General features: G+C 38.3%; 1 protein-coding gene across 4 annotated transcripts in view; it reads left to right on the forward strand.

Moving 5' to 3' along the window:
- Window positions 1-18,933, forward strand: part of LPP (LIM domain containing preferred translocation partner in lipoma) — a 646,088-nt gene that overhangs the window by 516,550 nt on the left and 110,605 nt on the right. For all 4 annotated transcript variants that reach the window (XM_090275238.1, XM_090275243.1, XM_090275244.1 and 1 more), the window contains one exon: window positions 15,339-15,508. In XM_090275238.1, coding sequence (XP_090131364.1) covers window positions 15,339-15,508 — 170 coding nt within the window. The remainder of the gene's footprint in view (window positions 1-15,338; window positions 15,509-18,933) is intronic.

Here is an 18,933-nt window from a genome sequence, read left to right on the forward strand (position 1 = left end):
TATTTGCAATAGCGAAAAACTGGAAACGACTCAAATGTCCATCAACAAGTGAAAGGACACAGTATGCTCTTAGCTTTTACAATGGAATGCTACTCATCGGCAGTAAAGAAATGAGCTATAGTAAGTACAGCAACATTGGAAAACCTCACAAACATTTTGCTGAATGAGAGGATCCAGACCAGTCTCCTAACCACCAAAACACTATGTAATATATAATTACATTTTATAAAATATTAGAAAAGGCAAATTTAATTTATAGTGACAGGAAACAGTGGATTTCTGAGGCTGGGGGAAAGATTAGACTCTAATGGGACATAAGGGAATTTGGGGGGTGGAGACAGTAAAGGAATGTCGTAGAACTTGATCATGGTGGTAGTTCCAAGGGACTATGTATTCCTTAATTTATCAAAATTCACACTTAAAATGGGTTAATTAATTACACATAAATTTTCTTTTAATAAAGTTTATTTTTATAAATAAACACCAAAATGCATACTTTACAACTTACAAAAAATGACCAAGACCATTTGAGTAAGGGCTATTGCCTTGGGTCTGAGTCAAGTTACAATGCATGTTATAATTAGGCCTCTCCAATTTCCAGTATGGCTTTCTTTAAAGGAGAGTAAGTACTTAAAGACACCTGTAAAATAAGGTGAATGCAGAATGCTTGTGATTTTTAAACATTTTTCTCTTTTATTTTAAAGTTGCTTACCTGTACATAATTTAACAACTTATTTTTTTTTCCTATGTGAAGTGTACTTATGGATCTTTTCCAAAGCATTCTATTAAGATGTTATTTTTAAAAATTAAAACATTTTTGCTCTTTTTTATTAATTTACATGATAGTAATTTAAATAACATAATTACAATAACAAGTTCTAATGGTATGGGTATGTTTAGGATCCTGTTCAGCTTACTATAGTAGCATGTTGGAGTGAGATCAGTCTGTGCTCACAGCAATGTTTGTTGGTTGTACACAGACAGATGACTCAGGAGCCACTTGGATGTAAATTGTGGATTCCTAGTTTGACACATAACACCTGACATACAGCAAGCATTCAATATCTGTTTAATTGAAATGTGGATCTTCTCCATTATCATGAGCCTTAAAGATTGGTAGTTTGGTGCTCTCAGTAAACATTAAATGCAATTAATTGTGTTTAATATTACAGGGAATTACTTGAGTTATTCCTCTATTCATTTATGAATTTTTGGCAATTCCACATTAAATGTTGTATTTGAAATGTGAATTCCAAAGGGCAAATCTGTCTTACTGCTCTCTCAGCTCTGTTGGTCCATAGTATGTATTCAATAAGCATTTTGTAAAAGTTTAACTTAAATGTCTTCTGCCTTTTCGGGAGTCTTTTGAACAGGAACAGGTCTAAAAATCAATCTCTAATACCTTTCTCAAACTTTTGAAGGTGGTAAATTTCTTGTGCAAACTTTTTTGAGCCAATAAGTTCCTGAAAAATTATTCTGAGGAAATTAATGATATAGAAATGAAACTGATAAAGGGGCTCTCGTCGGTCACCACACCCCTCCACTCTTCTTCTTATTTTAAGAATCCAATATAGCTGAATCCTCAGAATGCTTAAGCTTTCTGGGAACACACTTTAAAAATCTCTAATTCTGCTTCAAACTCTTATTTACAGAAGAGGGATCTGAGGCCCATGCTGCTTATATGACCTTTCCAGGGCCACACATCTATCTATGCTAAAGCCAACCCCTAAATTCATTACTTCTGACTCTCATTCCATTGCTTTCTCAACTACCCTTCTGTTCCAATTTTGTTATATGCCATGAACAACATCTTACACATTTAAAGACTTTTCTTTAATACTAACCTCCCCTTTTCTTGAATATACACCATAGCTCCCAAATGTACCACCTGCACCAAGCCAAATTATCCTTGGCATTTACACCTTTCAGCTATTTATAAATCATCACTATAGCACTTCTTAGTCATCCTTCAGCCACATTTTATGGACAGATAGCTCCTTTAATCTTTTTGTACAAGTTGCTTCCTCTATTCTCTTCACCATTTGTACAATTCTACTCTCTAGTACCTATAAAGAGAACAGTTTGATTATGTTCCAGATGGGAAAAAATAACCCCAACATGTTGGAACAGGGAGCAGAAAAACACTGAATAGATGAAAGGAACAGTCTACAGGTTAATTAGTAGTATGGCCACAAATATGTGCGCGGTTTTGTTTCAGAAATAAAGCAAGCTGTATTTGTTGTAACTATCTCTTCTTTGAACTTAACAGAATGCTAATAATGCCAAGCTGTATTTACAGTCCAAATTTTTGCTAAAGACCTTCAACTTTGCATTCCCCCATGTGCTATCTCTTGCCCAAGACAGAACTACAAATAAGCACGTAGCAAGAGCTGATGCAAGAACCCGTTACTGAGCTTATCTGTTTTTTGTGCAGTTTCTGTGGATTTACATGGTTTCTGGGAGCTCCCTATAAGCCTTAGGAAGGGAGAGCCCTTAACTTATCTCACTAGTCATTAGGCACTTGGATATTAGTCATACTATAAAAGTTAAATGTGTTTACCAAATATGATAATCTAGAAATGGAAACTACATTAGTACAAGAGGAATCTCCCAGAAATACTTTGCTGACATAAATAGAACATGCCTGTTGCCTGGTTTTCTTATGGAATTTATTTCTTAACATTTATAGTATTTCAGAAAATTGGGTCTTAAAGTGCTGTCCCAAGATCACCATTGAGCAGATCCTCCTTACCCTCAAGCAGGCTTAATTGAACTTCAAGTTGCTTATTCATCTTATAAAATTAATCTTAGGATGAAAAATTCAAGGTGTTTAGAAAAACACTTGATTCTCAGTGTATTCACTTTAACAGAGGGAGGTGAAAAGTATATGTCCAGCCTGGGTACGTGACTTCTTTAAGAAATGCCTCATTTTTCCAAACTCTTTTATATGGTCCAGAAAGTCTTCCCTCAATCCCACCCAAATCCTGCCTGTAGAATGTTCTGGTGCCTGCCTTCAGCTGCTATCTTATGATCACACCGGGCTATAAGCTCTGACAAAGTAGAAATATGACTTCTAGTTGTGTTCTTATTATAAAACATTGGGCTTCCCCTCAGAACTTATAGCTAGTGGAGTTGGTTTGAACAGAATTAAGTTTTTCTACTTTCAAACCCAGTGAATTCTGCTAATTTGGAGGTGGCAAACAAGGGTGACTATTTTTGTCCTCTCCACACAAAGCAAGATTGTGAAGGGACTTATTCTCTGAATGAAAGAAGAGAAGGGAAAAGTAGGAAGCTTCTCATGTTTTATTCAGATGTTAACAAAGAAAATTGAAAAATGTGTTTCCTTAAAATTGACACCATTTTTATCCCAAACTTGCTGGTAAGTGATAGCAGATGACTACGCAAGCTTCTGGAGAGAGAGAGAAAATTTTCCAGGAGCATACTCCCAGTGGGAAGTATTGCCTAAAAGTAATACACTAATCACTTTCAATCTTGCCTATTTGCACATACTGTGTGCATACATATGTGTATTAATAACTGTTTCCAAGACAGACGTCACTTCAGCGCTCAGAGAGCTCAGTGTTGCTATGCAAGTGCCGGAAATGGAATTGATGCAGACTGCAGCTTAGCAAGGAGGAGCTTACAGACATGCAAGGGTGGGGATGGCCTGATCGCTAAGGCTTCATGCCTGGGTCTCCCTCTGAGGTCTGATGTGTCAAATACTGATGATATCCAACTACCTACTCTGAGAAAATAAAGGGCACTGCCAGTATTTTCAAGAAGCTTAGGCCCTCAAAATCTGTCTACTCCCATTCGGTACTGAGTTTTGCCTTGTGGATTTTGCTTAGGCATTCATTAGAGTGTAATTTCTGGGTGGAAGCCTCAGATACATTAAGTACCTTTTGCTCTATTGTGCATATGATATGCAACAATACACATAATAAAATTTGACAGTGATACATGTTGAAGTAAGTTCTAACATTTTATTGTCATTTATAAGTACATATATATACAATTTTTTTTAAATATGTATATTCCTCCCAGTAGCACGTTGAGTCCCCTAGGGGCTGGGATTACTCTTGAGGTACCTAGAACTGGTTTAGATGGATTAAGTAGCCTGCCCAAAGTCAAAGATCATATATATGATAGAGTTAGTATCAGAGCCTAGTTCTACTAACTATAAATCTACTCCTTACTCCACTCAAGTGGTGTTTATTCTTTAAGAATAAAATAGCAAAATAAAATCAGAAACCTATCAAGAAAATAGTAAATGCAAACCGAAGGTACAAAACAATTAAGTTGAGACCAGCTTTGGTCAAACAGGGACCAGACTCTGGCCTTCTCTGGCCATGAAGTAACCTTTGCAAAGCCCACTACCCCACACTTTGCTGCCATGCCTTCCATTTTCAGAACACAGAGGTAGACCAATGCAGCACATGTCGGGTGTTTCAGACAGAGATCGAATGGTTGTGCTGGTCCCGATGGAAATGGAGTTACCCTTGTTCTAGAATCGCATGGGAGTCATGCTTGTGGACTAAAGCGTCCCACACAATATCCCCATTTGCCACGAAATTTTACCTTACATGGAAGGAGAAATTTCTCATGTTCAGGCAATAGCACCTACTCGTGGGAAGAAACTGCTACCTGAGGTGGCACCCCTGGAAGATGGTTTGTGCAGCTGAAAGAGCACCATACTGAGAGCCTGAAGTCTTGAATCCAGGCCTCACCTCTGCTCTTCATTCGCTATAGGATCTTCATCAAGGCGCTGCCTGTCTCTGAGCCTTTACTTTTGTATCTGGAAAGGAAGTTGGGCTGGATGCTATTTTCCACATGCTCTTACATGCTCTTAATAATGTATAATAGGCATTTAAGCATGAAGTAGAAAACCAAACTCAAGTAAGACTAATTGGCTTCTGTGGGACGTAGTGTCAGGTGAGACCGTCAGCCATCTCTTTGTCCAGCACCAGGTGCACAGGTAACGTGGTCCAGCTCAAAGACCACAAGACCCGGGACCAGATGAACTGAGCTTGAATTCCAGCTCTGCCACCTACCTCTCAAGTCATGCACAGGGTTATTGCTATGTTAACTCACTTGTTAAAAGAGGATAATTGCCTTAACTAGCTTTTAGTTATTGTAGGATTCAGATGAGAACATGGAAATTATGTTTTACATGAACTTGTATCAAAAAATTTAAAGAAGTAATGTTAGTTATGACTTTTTGCTCTTTTTGGTGGTGTCAGGTGGGAACTACATTTAATATTATAAAGCACTGTGGAAACATGAGGAGTGCTTGCTAACATCATAAGGAGAAGATCGTGACTATAGTGGAACATTGAAATTCATTGACTTTAGAAATACCCTCTTGAGTTACCTCAGCATTAGGTTTGCTCTTAAATAACCAGAACATATTTGGAAATGTCCCACCAAAACAAACAAACTAACTACCTACCTAACTAAAAGCATCCACACAAATTTAAAGATTTTTTTTTTTTCCATCTTGGAGTGGAGCTTGAGGAACACAAAATCCCATGTGAGCTACCACACACCAGATTCGAATCATAAGTCAAAAATAATCATTGCAGCAGCAGTTGTAACTCTCCTTGTAGATATTGATACTTTTTTCTGTCAGCAGATTGATCATGAAGTGAATTTTAAATATACAAGAAGAGATTTAAAATTAAGAATGGAAATATGAAAATGTTCATGTGTAAAATTTAATTTGAAGAGAAATCTTACTATAGCCAAAACAGACACTGATGTTCCTGTCAGGGATGTTACAAGGTTTACACAAGCTTCCTGCCAGACAGGAGTTTTTAGGAATTTTGGAGTTCTGAAGAAATAAGCCAGGTTAGAGGGCAAGGTTCTAGAGCCAGACTCTCTGGCCCCAATTCCAGTTTCAATATTTAACTCTGTGGCCTTGGGGCAAGTTACTTAATCTCTCTAGACTGACGTTTCTTCCACTACAGTAGAGATAATAATAGGACCTACCTACTTCATGGGGTTGTTAGGAAGATTACATGAAATAATACATTCAGATTCTTAAAGAAATGCTTGGCAAATAATATGTGCTGAATAAATATTGATAATGATCATCTCTGTGGCATCCACAAATTTTTTTCAGGTTTGGGATTGAATTTCTAGCACTAAATTCTATGAGCACCATACAGGTAAATATAAATCTTACGTAACTGTCTTTCAGATGCAGCTGTCTCTGTTATCTCACATTGACCACCATCTCTAGAGGAGGGTCCAGAGCCTCTCTGGTCCTAGTCATAATGAGATCTTCCTTTTGAAGTGGTCCTGCACCTCCTGTTGTGGGAGGGAGAAAGAAGAAGGGCCTGCACTAGGAACTTTGTAGCTGTTGCCTTCATTGAACTTCAAGGTTGTCACCATCATCTTTCCTTTTTTCAGAAGCTGAGAAAAGGTGACCACCATGAGAATAGCAACTCAGTCTGTTTGTTGAAGGCTTGATGGAATGGCTGGATAAATGACTCACTAAGACCACCTGTCCCTCAAGGGTATCTACTTAGTTGCTTGTTTTGAAAACAAGGGACCTCAGGTTCAGAAATTTAGGAAACTTGTTCAGGCTCCCATAATTAATGTGTTAACACCCACAGTTCTGTCTGATTGCCTTCACACCCTGTTGTATTATATATAACTTTGTTTAAGGGTATCATTATCCAAAACTGCAAAACAGCGTTGTTTTGTAATTTGCTCTTATTGTCGTCTGGTTTTGGGGTTGATTTGTGCTGCTTTTCCTGAGAAGAGGAGTTGTCAGAAAATGATTGTCCTGGCTACTGTGTGTGTGTGTGTTAATTAGTTTAGTGAAGGTTGGGACAGGGGTACATGGTCCCATCAAAGTGCAGTTTCCTAGAATGTAGCTCCTAAGGCCAAGACTTTTGGTCCTAGCATCCTTGCTTTCTAAGAACATTCCAGGACAAGCTACACTTTGTGGAACACATAAACACACAGTTCCCTTTAGAGCAATTGTTCTCAAACCCACTGCATGTTAACATTGCCATTTCAGAGCACCACCCCAGACCAAACACATTGGAATCTCTGCAGGTGGATCTCGGGTTTCAGATTTTTTAAAAAGTTTTCCCAGCAGAAAACCAGAGTTTGAGGTTCAAAACCTCACGATTTTCTGTGAAGGACCCTGACCTGTAATGATTTCCCCTCATAAGCAAATACTGATGTGTATTGAGCACTCCTGACACTTGGGTGGTGGGAGGTGGGGGGAGAAGTGATGCTGTGCTGGCTCTTCTTCTTCGCCTGGAAGTAGGGATGGACCCCACTCCCAGACAATCAGAGTTATGATTGAATAGTAAAATATATTCATAAGAAAACCCCTGCTGATTAAGAAGATGAATTTTAAAAGTCTGAACTAGTTCCAATCCCAGCCTCACCTCATTCTACCTTAGAGACCTCAGTCAGGTCAGTTAACCTTGTGTTTCTTATCTATCAGATAAGGATAGGGATGATGGAGCTAAATGGAAGAACATACATAGAGTGTGTAGGGCAGTGCCTGGCACAGAAAACAATACAGTGGTTTTCTTTTATATATTTGCAATACATCTTCACAGTGCAGGATATTTAAATCAGTGAAGCATGCTTCTTTTGCAACCCTATGTGGGACTCCCCCTCCAATTTACCTTTTTACCTGAAGGTCCAACCTAAGCAAATATATATCTATAAATGAATCACCTCATTATGACTTCCTTTTATCAATAGGCCACTCAGCCTTCACTCCTTCACATCAGATTTGTTACTGAGGCCTTTTTCCACCAGTTCTTGAACTGCTCTCTTTAACAATTTGGGGATTTGTCTTATTTTGTTTTGGTGTCACCCTAGCTCAGTTTCTTATTTTGTACTTAAAATGTTTTTTACCTTTGTCTTTCATTTGTCAATGAAACAGGAGACAGTAAGCTGTTTGTCATTCGCCATGTGTCTCATGTCTACCACTGGTTGTAGTACTAAATAGATCTGTCCTTGCTCCTTTTCTTGGTGTGTGTGTGTGTGTGTGTGTGTGTGTGTGTACTGTATAGGGAAGTGTGTGTGTGCTGTATAGGGAAGAGAAAAGAAAGAAAAATAGCTAACTGCCCCATCCTTCTCCCTGCTATCCATGTACCCATTTACTCTGCAAGCATTTATGCAAGATGCACCTAAGTGACAACATAGCTGAAGTAGTACAATATAATTCAGGTATGTACCAGGGGGGATAAAAAAACAACAACCGAGAATTACCTTCTGGAGAGCAGGCCCCTTGTCATACAGGTTTCCCCCACTAGGTGCGTGTCCTAGGAACCAATCTGTATCAGTGTACCAGCTGATGTTGTTGTGAGAGGCTGCACTCAGTGAATTTTTTTGGAAGACTCTTTTAATGCATTTGCCCATTTCATGACGGGTGATTTACACGTGCACCTGCCCACACCACTCTGAGTGTTCATCAGTTTTTGACAAAAAACGGCATGACCCCCATGCCCCACCCTCCTTATTCACCCAATCTCACCCTGAGCGACTTTTTCTTTGTTTCCCCAAATGAAAAATGTCCTCAGAGGGAAACCATTTACCAATGTGAAAGAGGTGAAACAAAAAACAGCAGAAATACTAAAAGGAGTCAAAATTGAGGAGTTCAAAAACTTTTTTGAGCAGTGGAAAAAACATCTCAATTGTGTGTATTGCATCAAAATGGAGAGTACTTTGAAAGTGACTGAAGTTTAAACATGTGAGAATAAATACACAATTTTTTATAAATAAATTCCAGTTTTTTGAGGGAGTCTTCCCTCATATATACAAGCAGAGTGACAACAGTGGATATGTCCTAGAGACCAGCTTTTAAAATCTGATAATGATTCAAGTATTCATAGATCTCAGTAGTACTAACCATAGGAGGCTAAATATCACTACATTATTTAAAGACAGAGTACAAGAAAATAATAATGACTAAATTTGATGCACAGTGTAACTTGTGACACCACACCTTTACTTAAATGGCTACCAGTTGACATTCTTTGTAGATTCTGTATTGTCCAAGGCCGTTTGTGACACAAAAGAAGCCTGTTCCATTGGAGTGCTTCTGATTAATATAAATGAAGTGCCTTCTCTGCCACAGTGCTGGTATAATAGTTTAGGAGAAAACTTAGCAGATTCTGTTCATGTAGTTATCAATGGGTGGAAAGCCATTGAAAACTCTGCAGACCGAAACATAAGGGAGATTACTCTTGTTGGTGAAAAGCAACATATATTATAATGCCACAGAATTTGTTTTTTTTCCAGCCAACCCATTGTTGCCAGTCTGCCTCTGAACTGTTTTGCATGCAGGTGAAACCTGTTTGGGCGGTACATGTCAGCTGTTTTCCTGACAAGCAGTACAGAAATAGGCACCCTTGGGAAGGGGCTCAACTTGGCTGAACATTAGAATCACTTGTAAGCTTTTAAAAATTCCACCCTAGGACATCCCATCTTAGACCAATGAATGCAGAATCTGGATCAGGGACCCAGAGATCAGTATTTTTTTAAAAATAGTTTTCCAGATAATTCCAACACGCAGTCAAGATTGAGAATCACTGTCCTAGAATTAAGCAGTTTAAAGACCCCCTTATTCCATGCATTGATGCTGCTGGGTTCCATGAAATAAAAGCTTTGGCAATTAGATAATGCCATCGGCCTAGAATCTTCAGAGAATTTTATATGGACATATCACAAAAATAATGCAAACTTGTTCTAATATATTTTGGCATCTTCAGTGAAAAATAATTTCTGAGTCAGCTTAATGGAAGCTGTGCTTTAGGACAATAACTCCAGTGGCTACATGCGAAGCCTGTCCAGAAAAAATCCAACCATTGTTAATATAACCAGAATGGTTTGCGTGATATCAGTGTAACCTGGCAGCCAAGAAGAGTGGACTAGAATGCGCATGCATGAACAATGATGACTTCACTGTACTAGTCAGTGGGGGCAGTAGACTCCCTTGAGTGAGCATGTGTACTGTGTGGCTGGCACATTCAAAATGACTGAGTGAGTAGAGCAACGAATCTGCATCAGATTTTGTGTTAAGCTTGAACATTCCTCCATGGAAACTATTCAGATGATTCAGAAGGCTTTCAGGGATGACACAATGAATACAGCACAAATAAAAATGTGGCACAAATACTTCAAAGGTGGCCAAGAATTTGTTGAAAGTAAGCCGCATTCTGGAAAGCCTGCAATAAGCAGAACACCTGAGAATGTTGAACATGTACAGGCTGCAATCAACAAGCGACTTAGCTGACTCAGCCTCCCTACAGCCCAGATTTGGTGCCCTGCAACTTCTGGCTTTTCCCAAAATTAAAATCACCTTTGAAATGGAAGAGACTTCAGACTGTTGATGAGATTCAGGAAAATACGATGGGGCAGCTGATGCCAATTCCAATAAAGGATTTTGCAGAGTGTTTTGAACTGTGGAAGAGATACTGGGAAAACTCTATGAGGTCCCAAGATGGCTACTCAAAGGGGATTGAGGTGTCATTGACCTATGTACAATGTATCTTGTATCCTCTTCAACAAATGCCCCTATTCTTCATATTACGTGACTGGATACATTCTGGACAAACCATATATATTAATTATGTGCAAGCTTTGTTTCCAGGTATACCTGACCATCATTATACTGCCCTGATATAAACTTATTGACTTAACTTTTGGAACAGGGTTTAGTTCAAAATATATTTTAGAAGGTGTCCAATGAGAAAGCTGATATATCATGCAATTGGCTTGTAAAGTTTCAATTTTTATAATGTTTGAAGATAGTTTATTAATTTTGCTTGTGCCTGAAATTTTCATTATAAGTCAAGTAGCAAGGAGGACATGAAGACAAATGTGATCTGGCTTGATGTCTACATAAATTTACTATTTTACTTTTGATATTGAATAACATCAAAGTTGGGGAGTACGTCATCCCTAATCCAAATGACTGTGGACATTTTAGGTCCCACCTCCAAAACAAGCATCGTTCACCAAAGAGAGTCTATGACCTATTGGTGTACTGATGCCAGGAAAAATACTTTTAAATTACATTTTATTTTCATATTATAAAGGGAATATATAAATTCACATTACAAAAAGAGAAAGCTGGAACCATTAAATATGAAAACTTATATCCCACTACTCCATTTCCCTGGCTCAATGTGTTGATTGGCCTGTGTATGTTACCCCCTACCTATGCCATTCGTGAAAATGACCAAGTCTGGTGTAACCATCCAGACTTGCTCAAGTACCAAGACTTCCATAAAGCCTTTCCATTTGTAAGAGGAAGTACATTGAAGATCGCAGAACATTCAGGAAGCCATTGCAAGGGCCCATGAAAGATAATGAAGCCCAATTTAGGTAGCAGACATGTGGTGGGAAGGAAGTATTTCAGAGGCCTTGCAGAAGTTGCTACAGTTAAGAGGAAAGATTTACGACTGTATCCACAATTGACATAAAACAACATATATAACAAGCAATATTATATAAACTAGCTTTTTTTTTATTGTTATTGTTGTTCAGGTGTCTTAATGCACTGACAACGTTCTCCCCAGGCTGTATGATCCTCTGTTATTGAATTGTTTTAAATTACTGTGCTAAGCCTTGCCAAGAAGCTCCTCATCCCAGCCCTACATTTGAACTTGACCCTGGGATTCCTATCAGCCCCTAATCAACTACATTTCCTTCATGCTCCAATGCCTGCGAGTCTGGTACCATTCCCCTTGTCGTCCTCATTTGAAAGTGCTGAGATACGTGTCTAAAAGGAGAACATTAGAAGTGTAGCACTGCTTTCAGTGATGGGTAGCATAAGCCCCTGTAGTGGCAAGGATGCACTATGCTTGAGTAACTTTCTTTGCATTCTGAATGCCTCCCTGAAAGGCATAGTTTGTAAGTTTTTGTTAATGTAAAAAAAGGGAACATTCGGGCACCTTTACTGTCCTGTTGACATGCAGGGCTATTTTTAATTTGTGTTCTTTCTTTTTCTGTGCTTGTGATTTTAAAGGTGCCAGACTGCCCTCGAGCCTAGTGTCCCTGATTTCTCCCAAGAATAGGAAAAATACAGGAGGTGGAAGAGCTGGTCATGTCTGGGTCCAGCATATTAGCCTGACCCACTCTGAAAGAATATTCTCCAAAACATAAAGGAAGATTGTTCCTTATGAACATAGTTTATCTGCTTTCACAGCTGAGAAGGCAAAATCTTGTTGTGCCAGCACCAAATCACTGCAGAGTTTTTGGATTCAATAAGCCTTTGGAAAACGAGTTTTGTTTTGTTTTGTTTTGTTTTTCTCTTCCATTCCCATCTGTCAAAATTCCATGCTTTAAGATTGGGCTCAAATACCTCTTTCTCCACAAAAACTTTCTAGAGCCTTCTCAGATATGATTTCCCTTCCACATTTCCATTGCATTTTGTCATGTGACGCTTTCTTATGTGATTGTGGAATGTATGTGGTCTTGTAATGACCATAAAATGTACTGATTTGCCTACTCATTTATGTACATCACACAGAAGCCAAATATTGTACTGGACAAAGAGTAGATACCTGGGAATGTCTTGATTAGAATGTAAAGTGTAATGCTTATCTTTTCATATTGAACTTTAGGGCTCTACTCTGATTTTTCCATCATAATCAGTGATTGAAATCTGCCCCCAGGTTTTCAAACTCTCTTTCAGTCATGTAGGCTAAGACTCTTAGACTCCAGATATTACACTTCAGACAGCTGTAGTCTAGATCATAATTGCTACCTCTATGTGCCTTGTAGACCAACATGACCAACAATCAATAACATGAAACTTTTTTCCCCCAAAATGTGGTACACAGATCATTGGTAGTCCTTGATGGACTATCAGAGAATCCTGTTCGGCATCTAGAAAGGAAAGGAGTAATGATTAAAAATAATTTTGTTGATCTGGATTTCACAAATTTAAAATTTGTTAAATTTGAAGTTTTAAAATTACAATGTTCTCAGGCATTCAACATACCATTAATAATCATGATATTCTTAAAAATCTCTCTCATGTACCATATAACCTCTCTTGAATGGTGTTTAATCAACATGCAGTAACAGTGCCATTCAGATCAGACTATTTTTTCTTGTCATTAGTATGATTTTTTTCTATGATTGTTAAATCTACATTTTTCACTATTACTATTGTATTGCATTATTTATTCATATGAATCAAAAGAGATCAGTGATTGGAATATGATTCATTGAAGTGGAAAAAAGTAGTAATAAAGATAATACCATAAATACTACTTCAGATTAATATTACAAATGTAAATTTTAATGGACAGGCTCCTATATATAGGAAATGAATCAGTTTATGCTGGGATGAATGTGATGATTCTGCACAAGCAGTTGAAAAAGAAAAGTTTAAGTACTGAGTATGAATGATGACTCTAAAAACTAGACTTTATGAATTGACTGTAATCCCTACTATGTTTTCTGTAATGAGATGTTGTTAACTAGTACCATGAAGCTCTCAGAATTTTTGCATCATTTTTAAACATAGTTCAGTGAACTTTCTAGTAAACCAATTAATCTGAATAATCACAAAAACAGTGCCATATGAAATAACCTACTTTGGTTACTAAAAACAATGAATATCCAAAATGTTAAACACACCTTTCTAAGGTTATACATCTTATAATAAAAACAAGTACAGGTTAACTCTTGGATATAAGTTCACAAATTAAGCCACAATGTTTTGAGCAAATGCCAAGAACATGTTTACTTCATATTATATCAGTTATAATGGAAATTACTCTTTTTCTAACACTTGATATTTCTTATTCCTTAGGGATAAATGATGGGTTATACTGTAAACACTCAAATCCTGCAACAGAATGTGGAATACTTTTCAGGGCCAAATACTACTACAAATGATTAGAAATATATCTGCCTCCTTTCTCACAAGTTGAAGCATTTAGTCCTCCTAGGGTGTGAAATGGTTGTCAATCCAATGTGACAGAGGGCTGATAGCAGTCTACGTTGAGAAATTTCTCCAAAATTTCAGATCTTTGTTCAACCCTGATGCCCAGAACCAGGCAGAAGCAAGGTTACATAGTGGTTAAGCCAAGAGACGCTGAAACTAGACTGCTTGAGTTTAAAGTTAGTTAATCATTTTTGTGACTCAGTTTGCTCATCTGTAAAATAAGAAAGATAACATTACCTATCACATACCTTGTTGTAAATATGAAATGAGTTAATATATAAAAAGCACCTACAAAATGCCTGACACATATGAAGCACTAGGTTTGCTATAGTTTATCTGTAAAAGCCTACAAGATTCTTGCTGACATTCTCTGTGACCTGTAATTTCTTAGTAGAAATAAAGAATAAGAAGAAAAACTGGATGTGGATTTGATCTCTGACTCAACATTCCCACGACAGAACCAGCTATAGATACAGATTGCAACCACTACAATGCCTCTCCCTGACATAAAATATTTTTAAATTATGCTTTATTGTCATTTAAAACTTAATGTGAATTCTTTCAAGCAAAACCTGATATCCATATGTGGTCCAGATGCCCCATGAATCAATGTAAAAATAATGAAAGTTACAGAACGCAGGGCCATGAGGGACTCAAACCCTATAGTATGTGGAGCTGTTGCAGGATTTAAGGATGTTCAGACTAAGAACAGACCTGGAGGCAACATTAACTGACCTGTAATAATTTAAAGATTGTCGAGTATGAGAGAGAATTGCTTCATGAGTCTCCAGAAGACAGAACTAGAACTTTTGGGTAGCAGTTAGAGTGAGAAACCATTCCAACTCAGTGTGAGAAAGAACTTCCTAGTGGTCAAACCTGTCTGGAAATAAAAGGGATGACCTTTTGATCTGCCTGTCATGGAGAGCTGGATGCAAAGCTTTCACACAACAAGGGCTTTTGTAAAAGAAGTTCATGTTTGAGTTTGGACCGTGTTCCCTCACAGTTTAACTGGACATGTAGACTCTCCAAAAAGGAGAAAGTCTTTCTTAGACAATGCCCTTGACTCCTACTGTCCTGAGCCATCTTCCTTGGATGTCCACCTGAGGGCAGAGTCAGGGCCCTGGCTGTGACATCGGGAGACTTGAGTTCTACTCTGTCTTTTTCTGTGGGGTCTTGTCACACTCCTCAACTGAGTCATGTAAAATTCCCACCGTGCTGGCCATGCAGAGGATAGTGGTGATCTTGCTTATGGTGGTGACAGCGACAGTGGTGGTCCTATTGCTGCTGCTGCTGACCTTGCGAATCTGCTGTCTGCCCCGTCCCCCCATGTTGTCTTCTGTAGCAGAACCAAAAGTGTTCCTTGGTGTGTTCCTAACAGCCGATTCCTTTTTTCTTTCAGGCCGCTGTGCTCGCTGTGGGGAAAATGTGGTTGGGGAAGGGACAGGATGCACTGCCATGGATCAGGTCTTCCATGTGGATTGTTTCACATGCATCATCTGCAGCAACAAGCTCCGAGGGCAGCCCTTCTATGCTGTGGAGAAAAAAGCCTACTGTGAGCCCTGCTACATTGTAAGTTCAGATTTGGTCCTCGGGTACTTGGAAAAGATATATTCTTTGGCAAAGTGTCAGTCATTCCATATAGCATGTAGCCATCAGATCTTTACTTCTCTCCAGATTTCAAAATATGTGTGCACTTCAATGGGCATAGCTTAATTTTCCCCGGGTGTTTCTACGAAGTCAGAAAGTTGTGTTGGGATGGGGCACTAAGGAGTGGTTTGCTGGGAAGACCATCATCCTGTGGATTTCAAGCATGTATGTGTAAGCTAGCATGTTGCCCCTGTAGCATCAGAGAGTTTCCCAAGTAGCAACATTACACCTCTTCTTATCAAGTTTCACCCTGAATTTTGATGTCATCAATATTAATTGAGGAATGTCATAGGACCTCTGGACTCTCAATGGACTTTCAAACTCCTTGGCCCTTTGAATCACCTCTTTTCTATCCAGAAGATTTCTTTCCTATCATACCCAGAGGATTTTCAATGATGCAAATAGAGAAACCCTTTATTATAGAGCACCTGAAAGGGAATGCTGACTGAGCTAATAATTGTTTTCTTTTTAAGAACACAACAATCATACTTTAATAACATCACTGGGTGACTAAAAAACACTCATAGTCACATTATCTTAGCTTTTTGCCAAGCTATTTAAGTCTATACATTAAACTACTGCATGACAGAGCAATTTAATAGATGAACATATTTTTTTTTAATACAAAGTAAATTTCTATGTTATCCTCCTTCATGATGTTAACGTGTTTGTTTAACACTTTAGTGGAAAAAATAGTGCTTTATTGCAAACCCACAAAAAAGCCATGGTTTGGCCCTCGGTGCCTAGGTATTTCAACATAAAAGAAGCTTTCGATGTAAGACTTTGAGAATTATACATAGCTTTGTAGATATCCAAGTTTCAAGTTTATTGCAGAAGTTTCTGGCCTCATTGGCATTTTCCAATAACCTGACAGCTCGAACTCGTTGCAGCCCTGGAGATGCTAATACAGATCTGAAATCTCTTCAAGATGAAGATCTTGCAGGATTTAATGTTTTGCATTTCTTAGGTTCAATTTTATTTCCTTTGTCCCCCAAAGGCAATTTAAATGCATACATAGCATCATTATAGTTCCATACAATGTTACAGCTGGAAACAAACTATTAAAGTCACTTGTCTAAAACTCTTTAGAAATGAGAACACAGAGACACAGAACGGAAGAAAGTGCCTTCTTATCTTATGTCATTAGTGCCCAAGACAGGACTCCGTTCACTTGTTGGCACTCATAGTCCCATGATTTTTGCAGACATCACATAGTTTTAGTTTGTCCAGAACAGAAACACAGATTTGGAAGGAGCAATTGCATATCAGGGGAAATCTAGTGAACAAAAGCTTACCTCTGTAGTAAATAAGAATATTTCAAATATCGCCCTTTGAAGTCTTTGTTGAAAAGAGAAAATCACAAATTCCCTGCCTTTTCAACAGATGGTGCAGACTGTCATTTGCAATGACATTCACATAGGACCACCACTATGAAATTGAAATAGTTATGTTATCACAGTGTGCTCTGTGGCAGTGAGGTCAGCAAAGCCTATAGAGATCACTGTGTATGGCTGTTTGTCCTTACGCTAAATGACCACAGACTTGTTTTTTTGTAGCTCTTGTGTCTATTTTTCTGTTCCTTTTGGGACTGCCCATTGATTCTTGCTACTTTAATGAAGCTCTTGTGGCAGCCTCCTTCAGTTTTTCTTTTATCCCTTATGAGCTAAGAATCATATAAACAATATGGGGAACAATGTAACATGATGTGAAGAGCACAGGTCTGAATTTGGTTCTTTCACTGAATCCTTTGTCCTCTTGGGAGACCTAGTTGATCTTTCTAAGCCTCAGTTGCCTCATCTATATAGTGGGGTGCTTGCAGGATTGTCCCCAAAGGTTTGTGAATACAAAATGAGGCAATCATGCCCTGTTGCTCAGTTGGTTGGAGCCTCATCCTGTATACCAAAATGTTGTGGGTTCGATTCTTGGTCAGGGCACATGTCTAGGTTGCTGGTTCAATCCCTGGTGAGGGCATGTGCCACAGGCAACTGCCCCATGTTTCTCTCTCACGTCCGTGTTTCTCAGGTCAATATTTCTCTCCCTCCCTTCCCCTCTCCCTAAAATCAACATGCATGTCCTCAGGTGAGGATGGATAGATAGATAGCTAAATTTAAAAAAAAAAAGAAAGAAAGAAAGAAATGAGGATATCCTTATAAAGCACATTTGTCTTGCTCAAGGAATGGTGATGAAATGAATGCTGTTCTGAGATTAATTCTGACACGATTTCTGGCCTAGTTGGTATTTCTGAATATGAGGACCTTACATGTGCAATGAGATTCATTAGACTTTAGGAGATTGTTTGAACCTGTCAGACATAACGCTCTCCCAGTATAAATGCTTTGCTTGCTCCCCAGAGTGTGTAATAAGACTGAAGGAAGTCTCATCTTGTTAAATTATGGGTTTCTGTGGTGCGCAAGCTCAGGTTTCTACCTCCATTCCGGGCACAGGAGCTTGTGCTTCTTCAGGCTGCAGCTGTTTACTTCCATGGCCCAATAACTATGCTATGATTATGACGAGGGACACTTTGAGGGATAGTCATGTCCCTTGGAAGACCTGGGCAAATTCCAGTAATGGAAATTCTTACCATTCTGTTTGAATTCTCTCCCTCATAAGAAACCTTAATCATTATTTTTCTTTAATGAGATCTATCCATGGTGACTCTAAAATGTAATTTAATTCTTATCAGAATTCAGTTAAGCTTTACTCAGACACCTAGTTCAGTATTGATTTTAGAGTTCAACCCAGCCCTCAAGCCCCCAGAAGGATGTGCTGGCATTTTAATTTCTTCTGAACTTTCATAAGTCCAATAAACTGCCACATTAGAAATGCGGAGAGCTTTCTTTTGTGGGGATTGGAAAAGCTGTGTGAATCCCTCTTGGAACCTAAGCTCTTAGAACAAGAACCTGCAATATCATTCAAATTGCCTCTTGTTCCATTGGTGGAAACTGTTGTCTGAAAGGGATCCTGTACAAAGCAGAGAAAACCCAGGCCCTAGGCATCAGTCAGTGTGTTTTTATTTTAATTAATGAAATCAGAATATTGAAGATAGTGGTTTATTTACTTATTATTCTGTAAAGACCACCCATGTCTGATGTTCTGAGGCCAGGAAGGAGACCAATCTAATATAAATTTAATTTATTGTTGCCTAAATTGATCAACTTTAAATCATATTTAAGTTAAACATGAACATAATTTTGAGGGAAACTATACCAATAATGTCTCAATATTTGTTTCAATGATTAGTCATATTTTTCTATAGTCTCTTAAACCATTAATCATTCCACAGACATAGCTATAATTAAACAAATGTGATGCTGTATGGCATGGGTAGTTCTCTTTAATCATTTTAT

The sequence above is a fragment of the Furipterus horrens genome, unplaced genomic scaffold, assembly GCF_987537825.1.
Source record: "Furipterus horrens unplaced genomic scaffold, mFurHor1.1.pri manual_scaffold_1, whole genome shotgun sequence".
NCBI lineage: Eukaryota > Metazoa > Chordata > Mammalia > Chiroptera > Furipteridae > Furipterus > Furipterus horrens.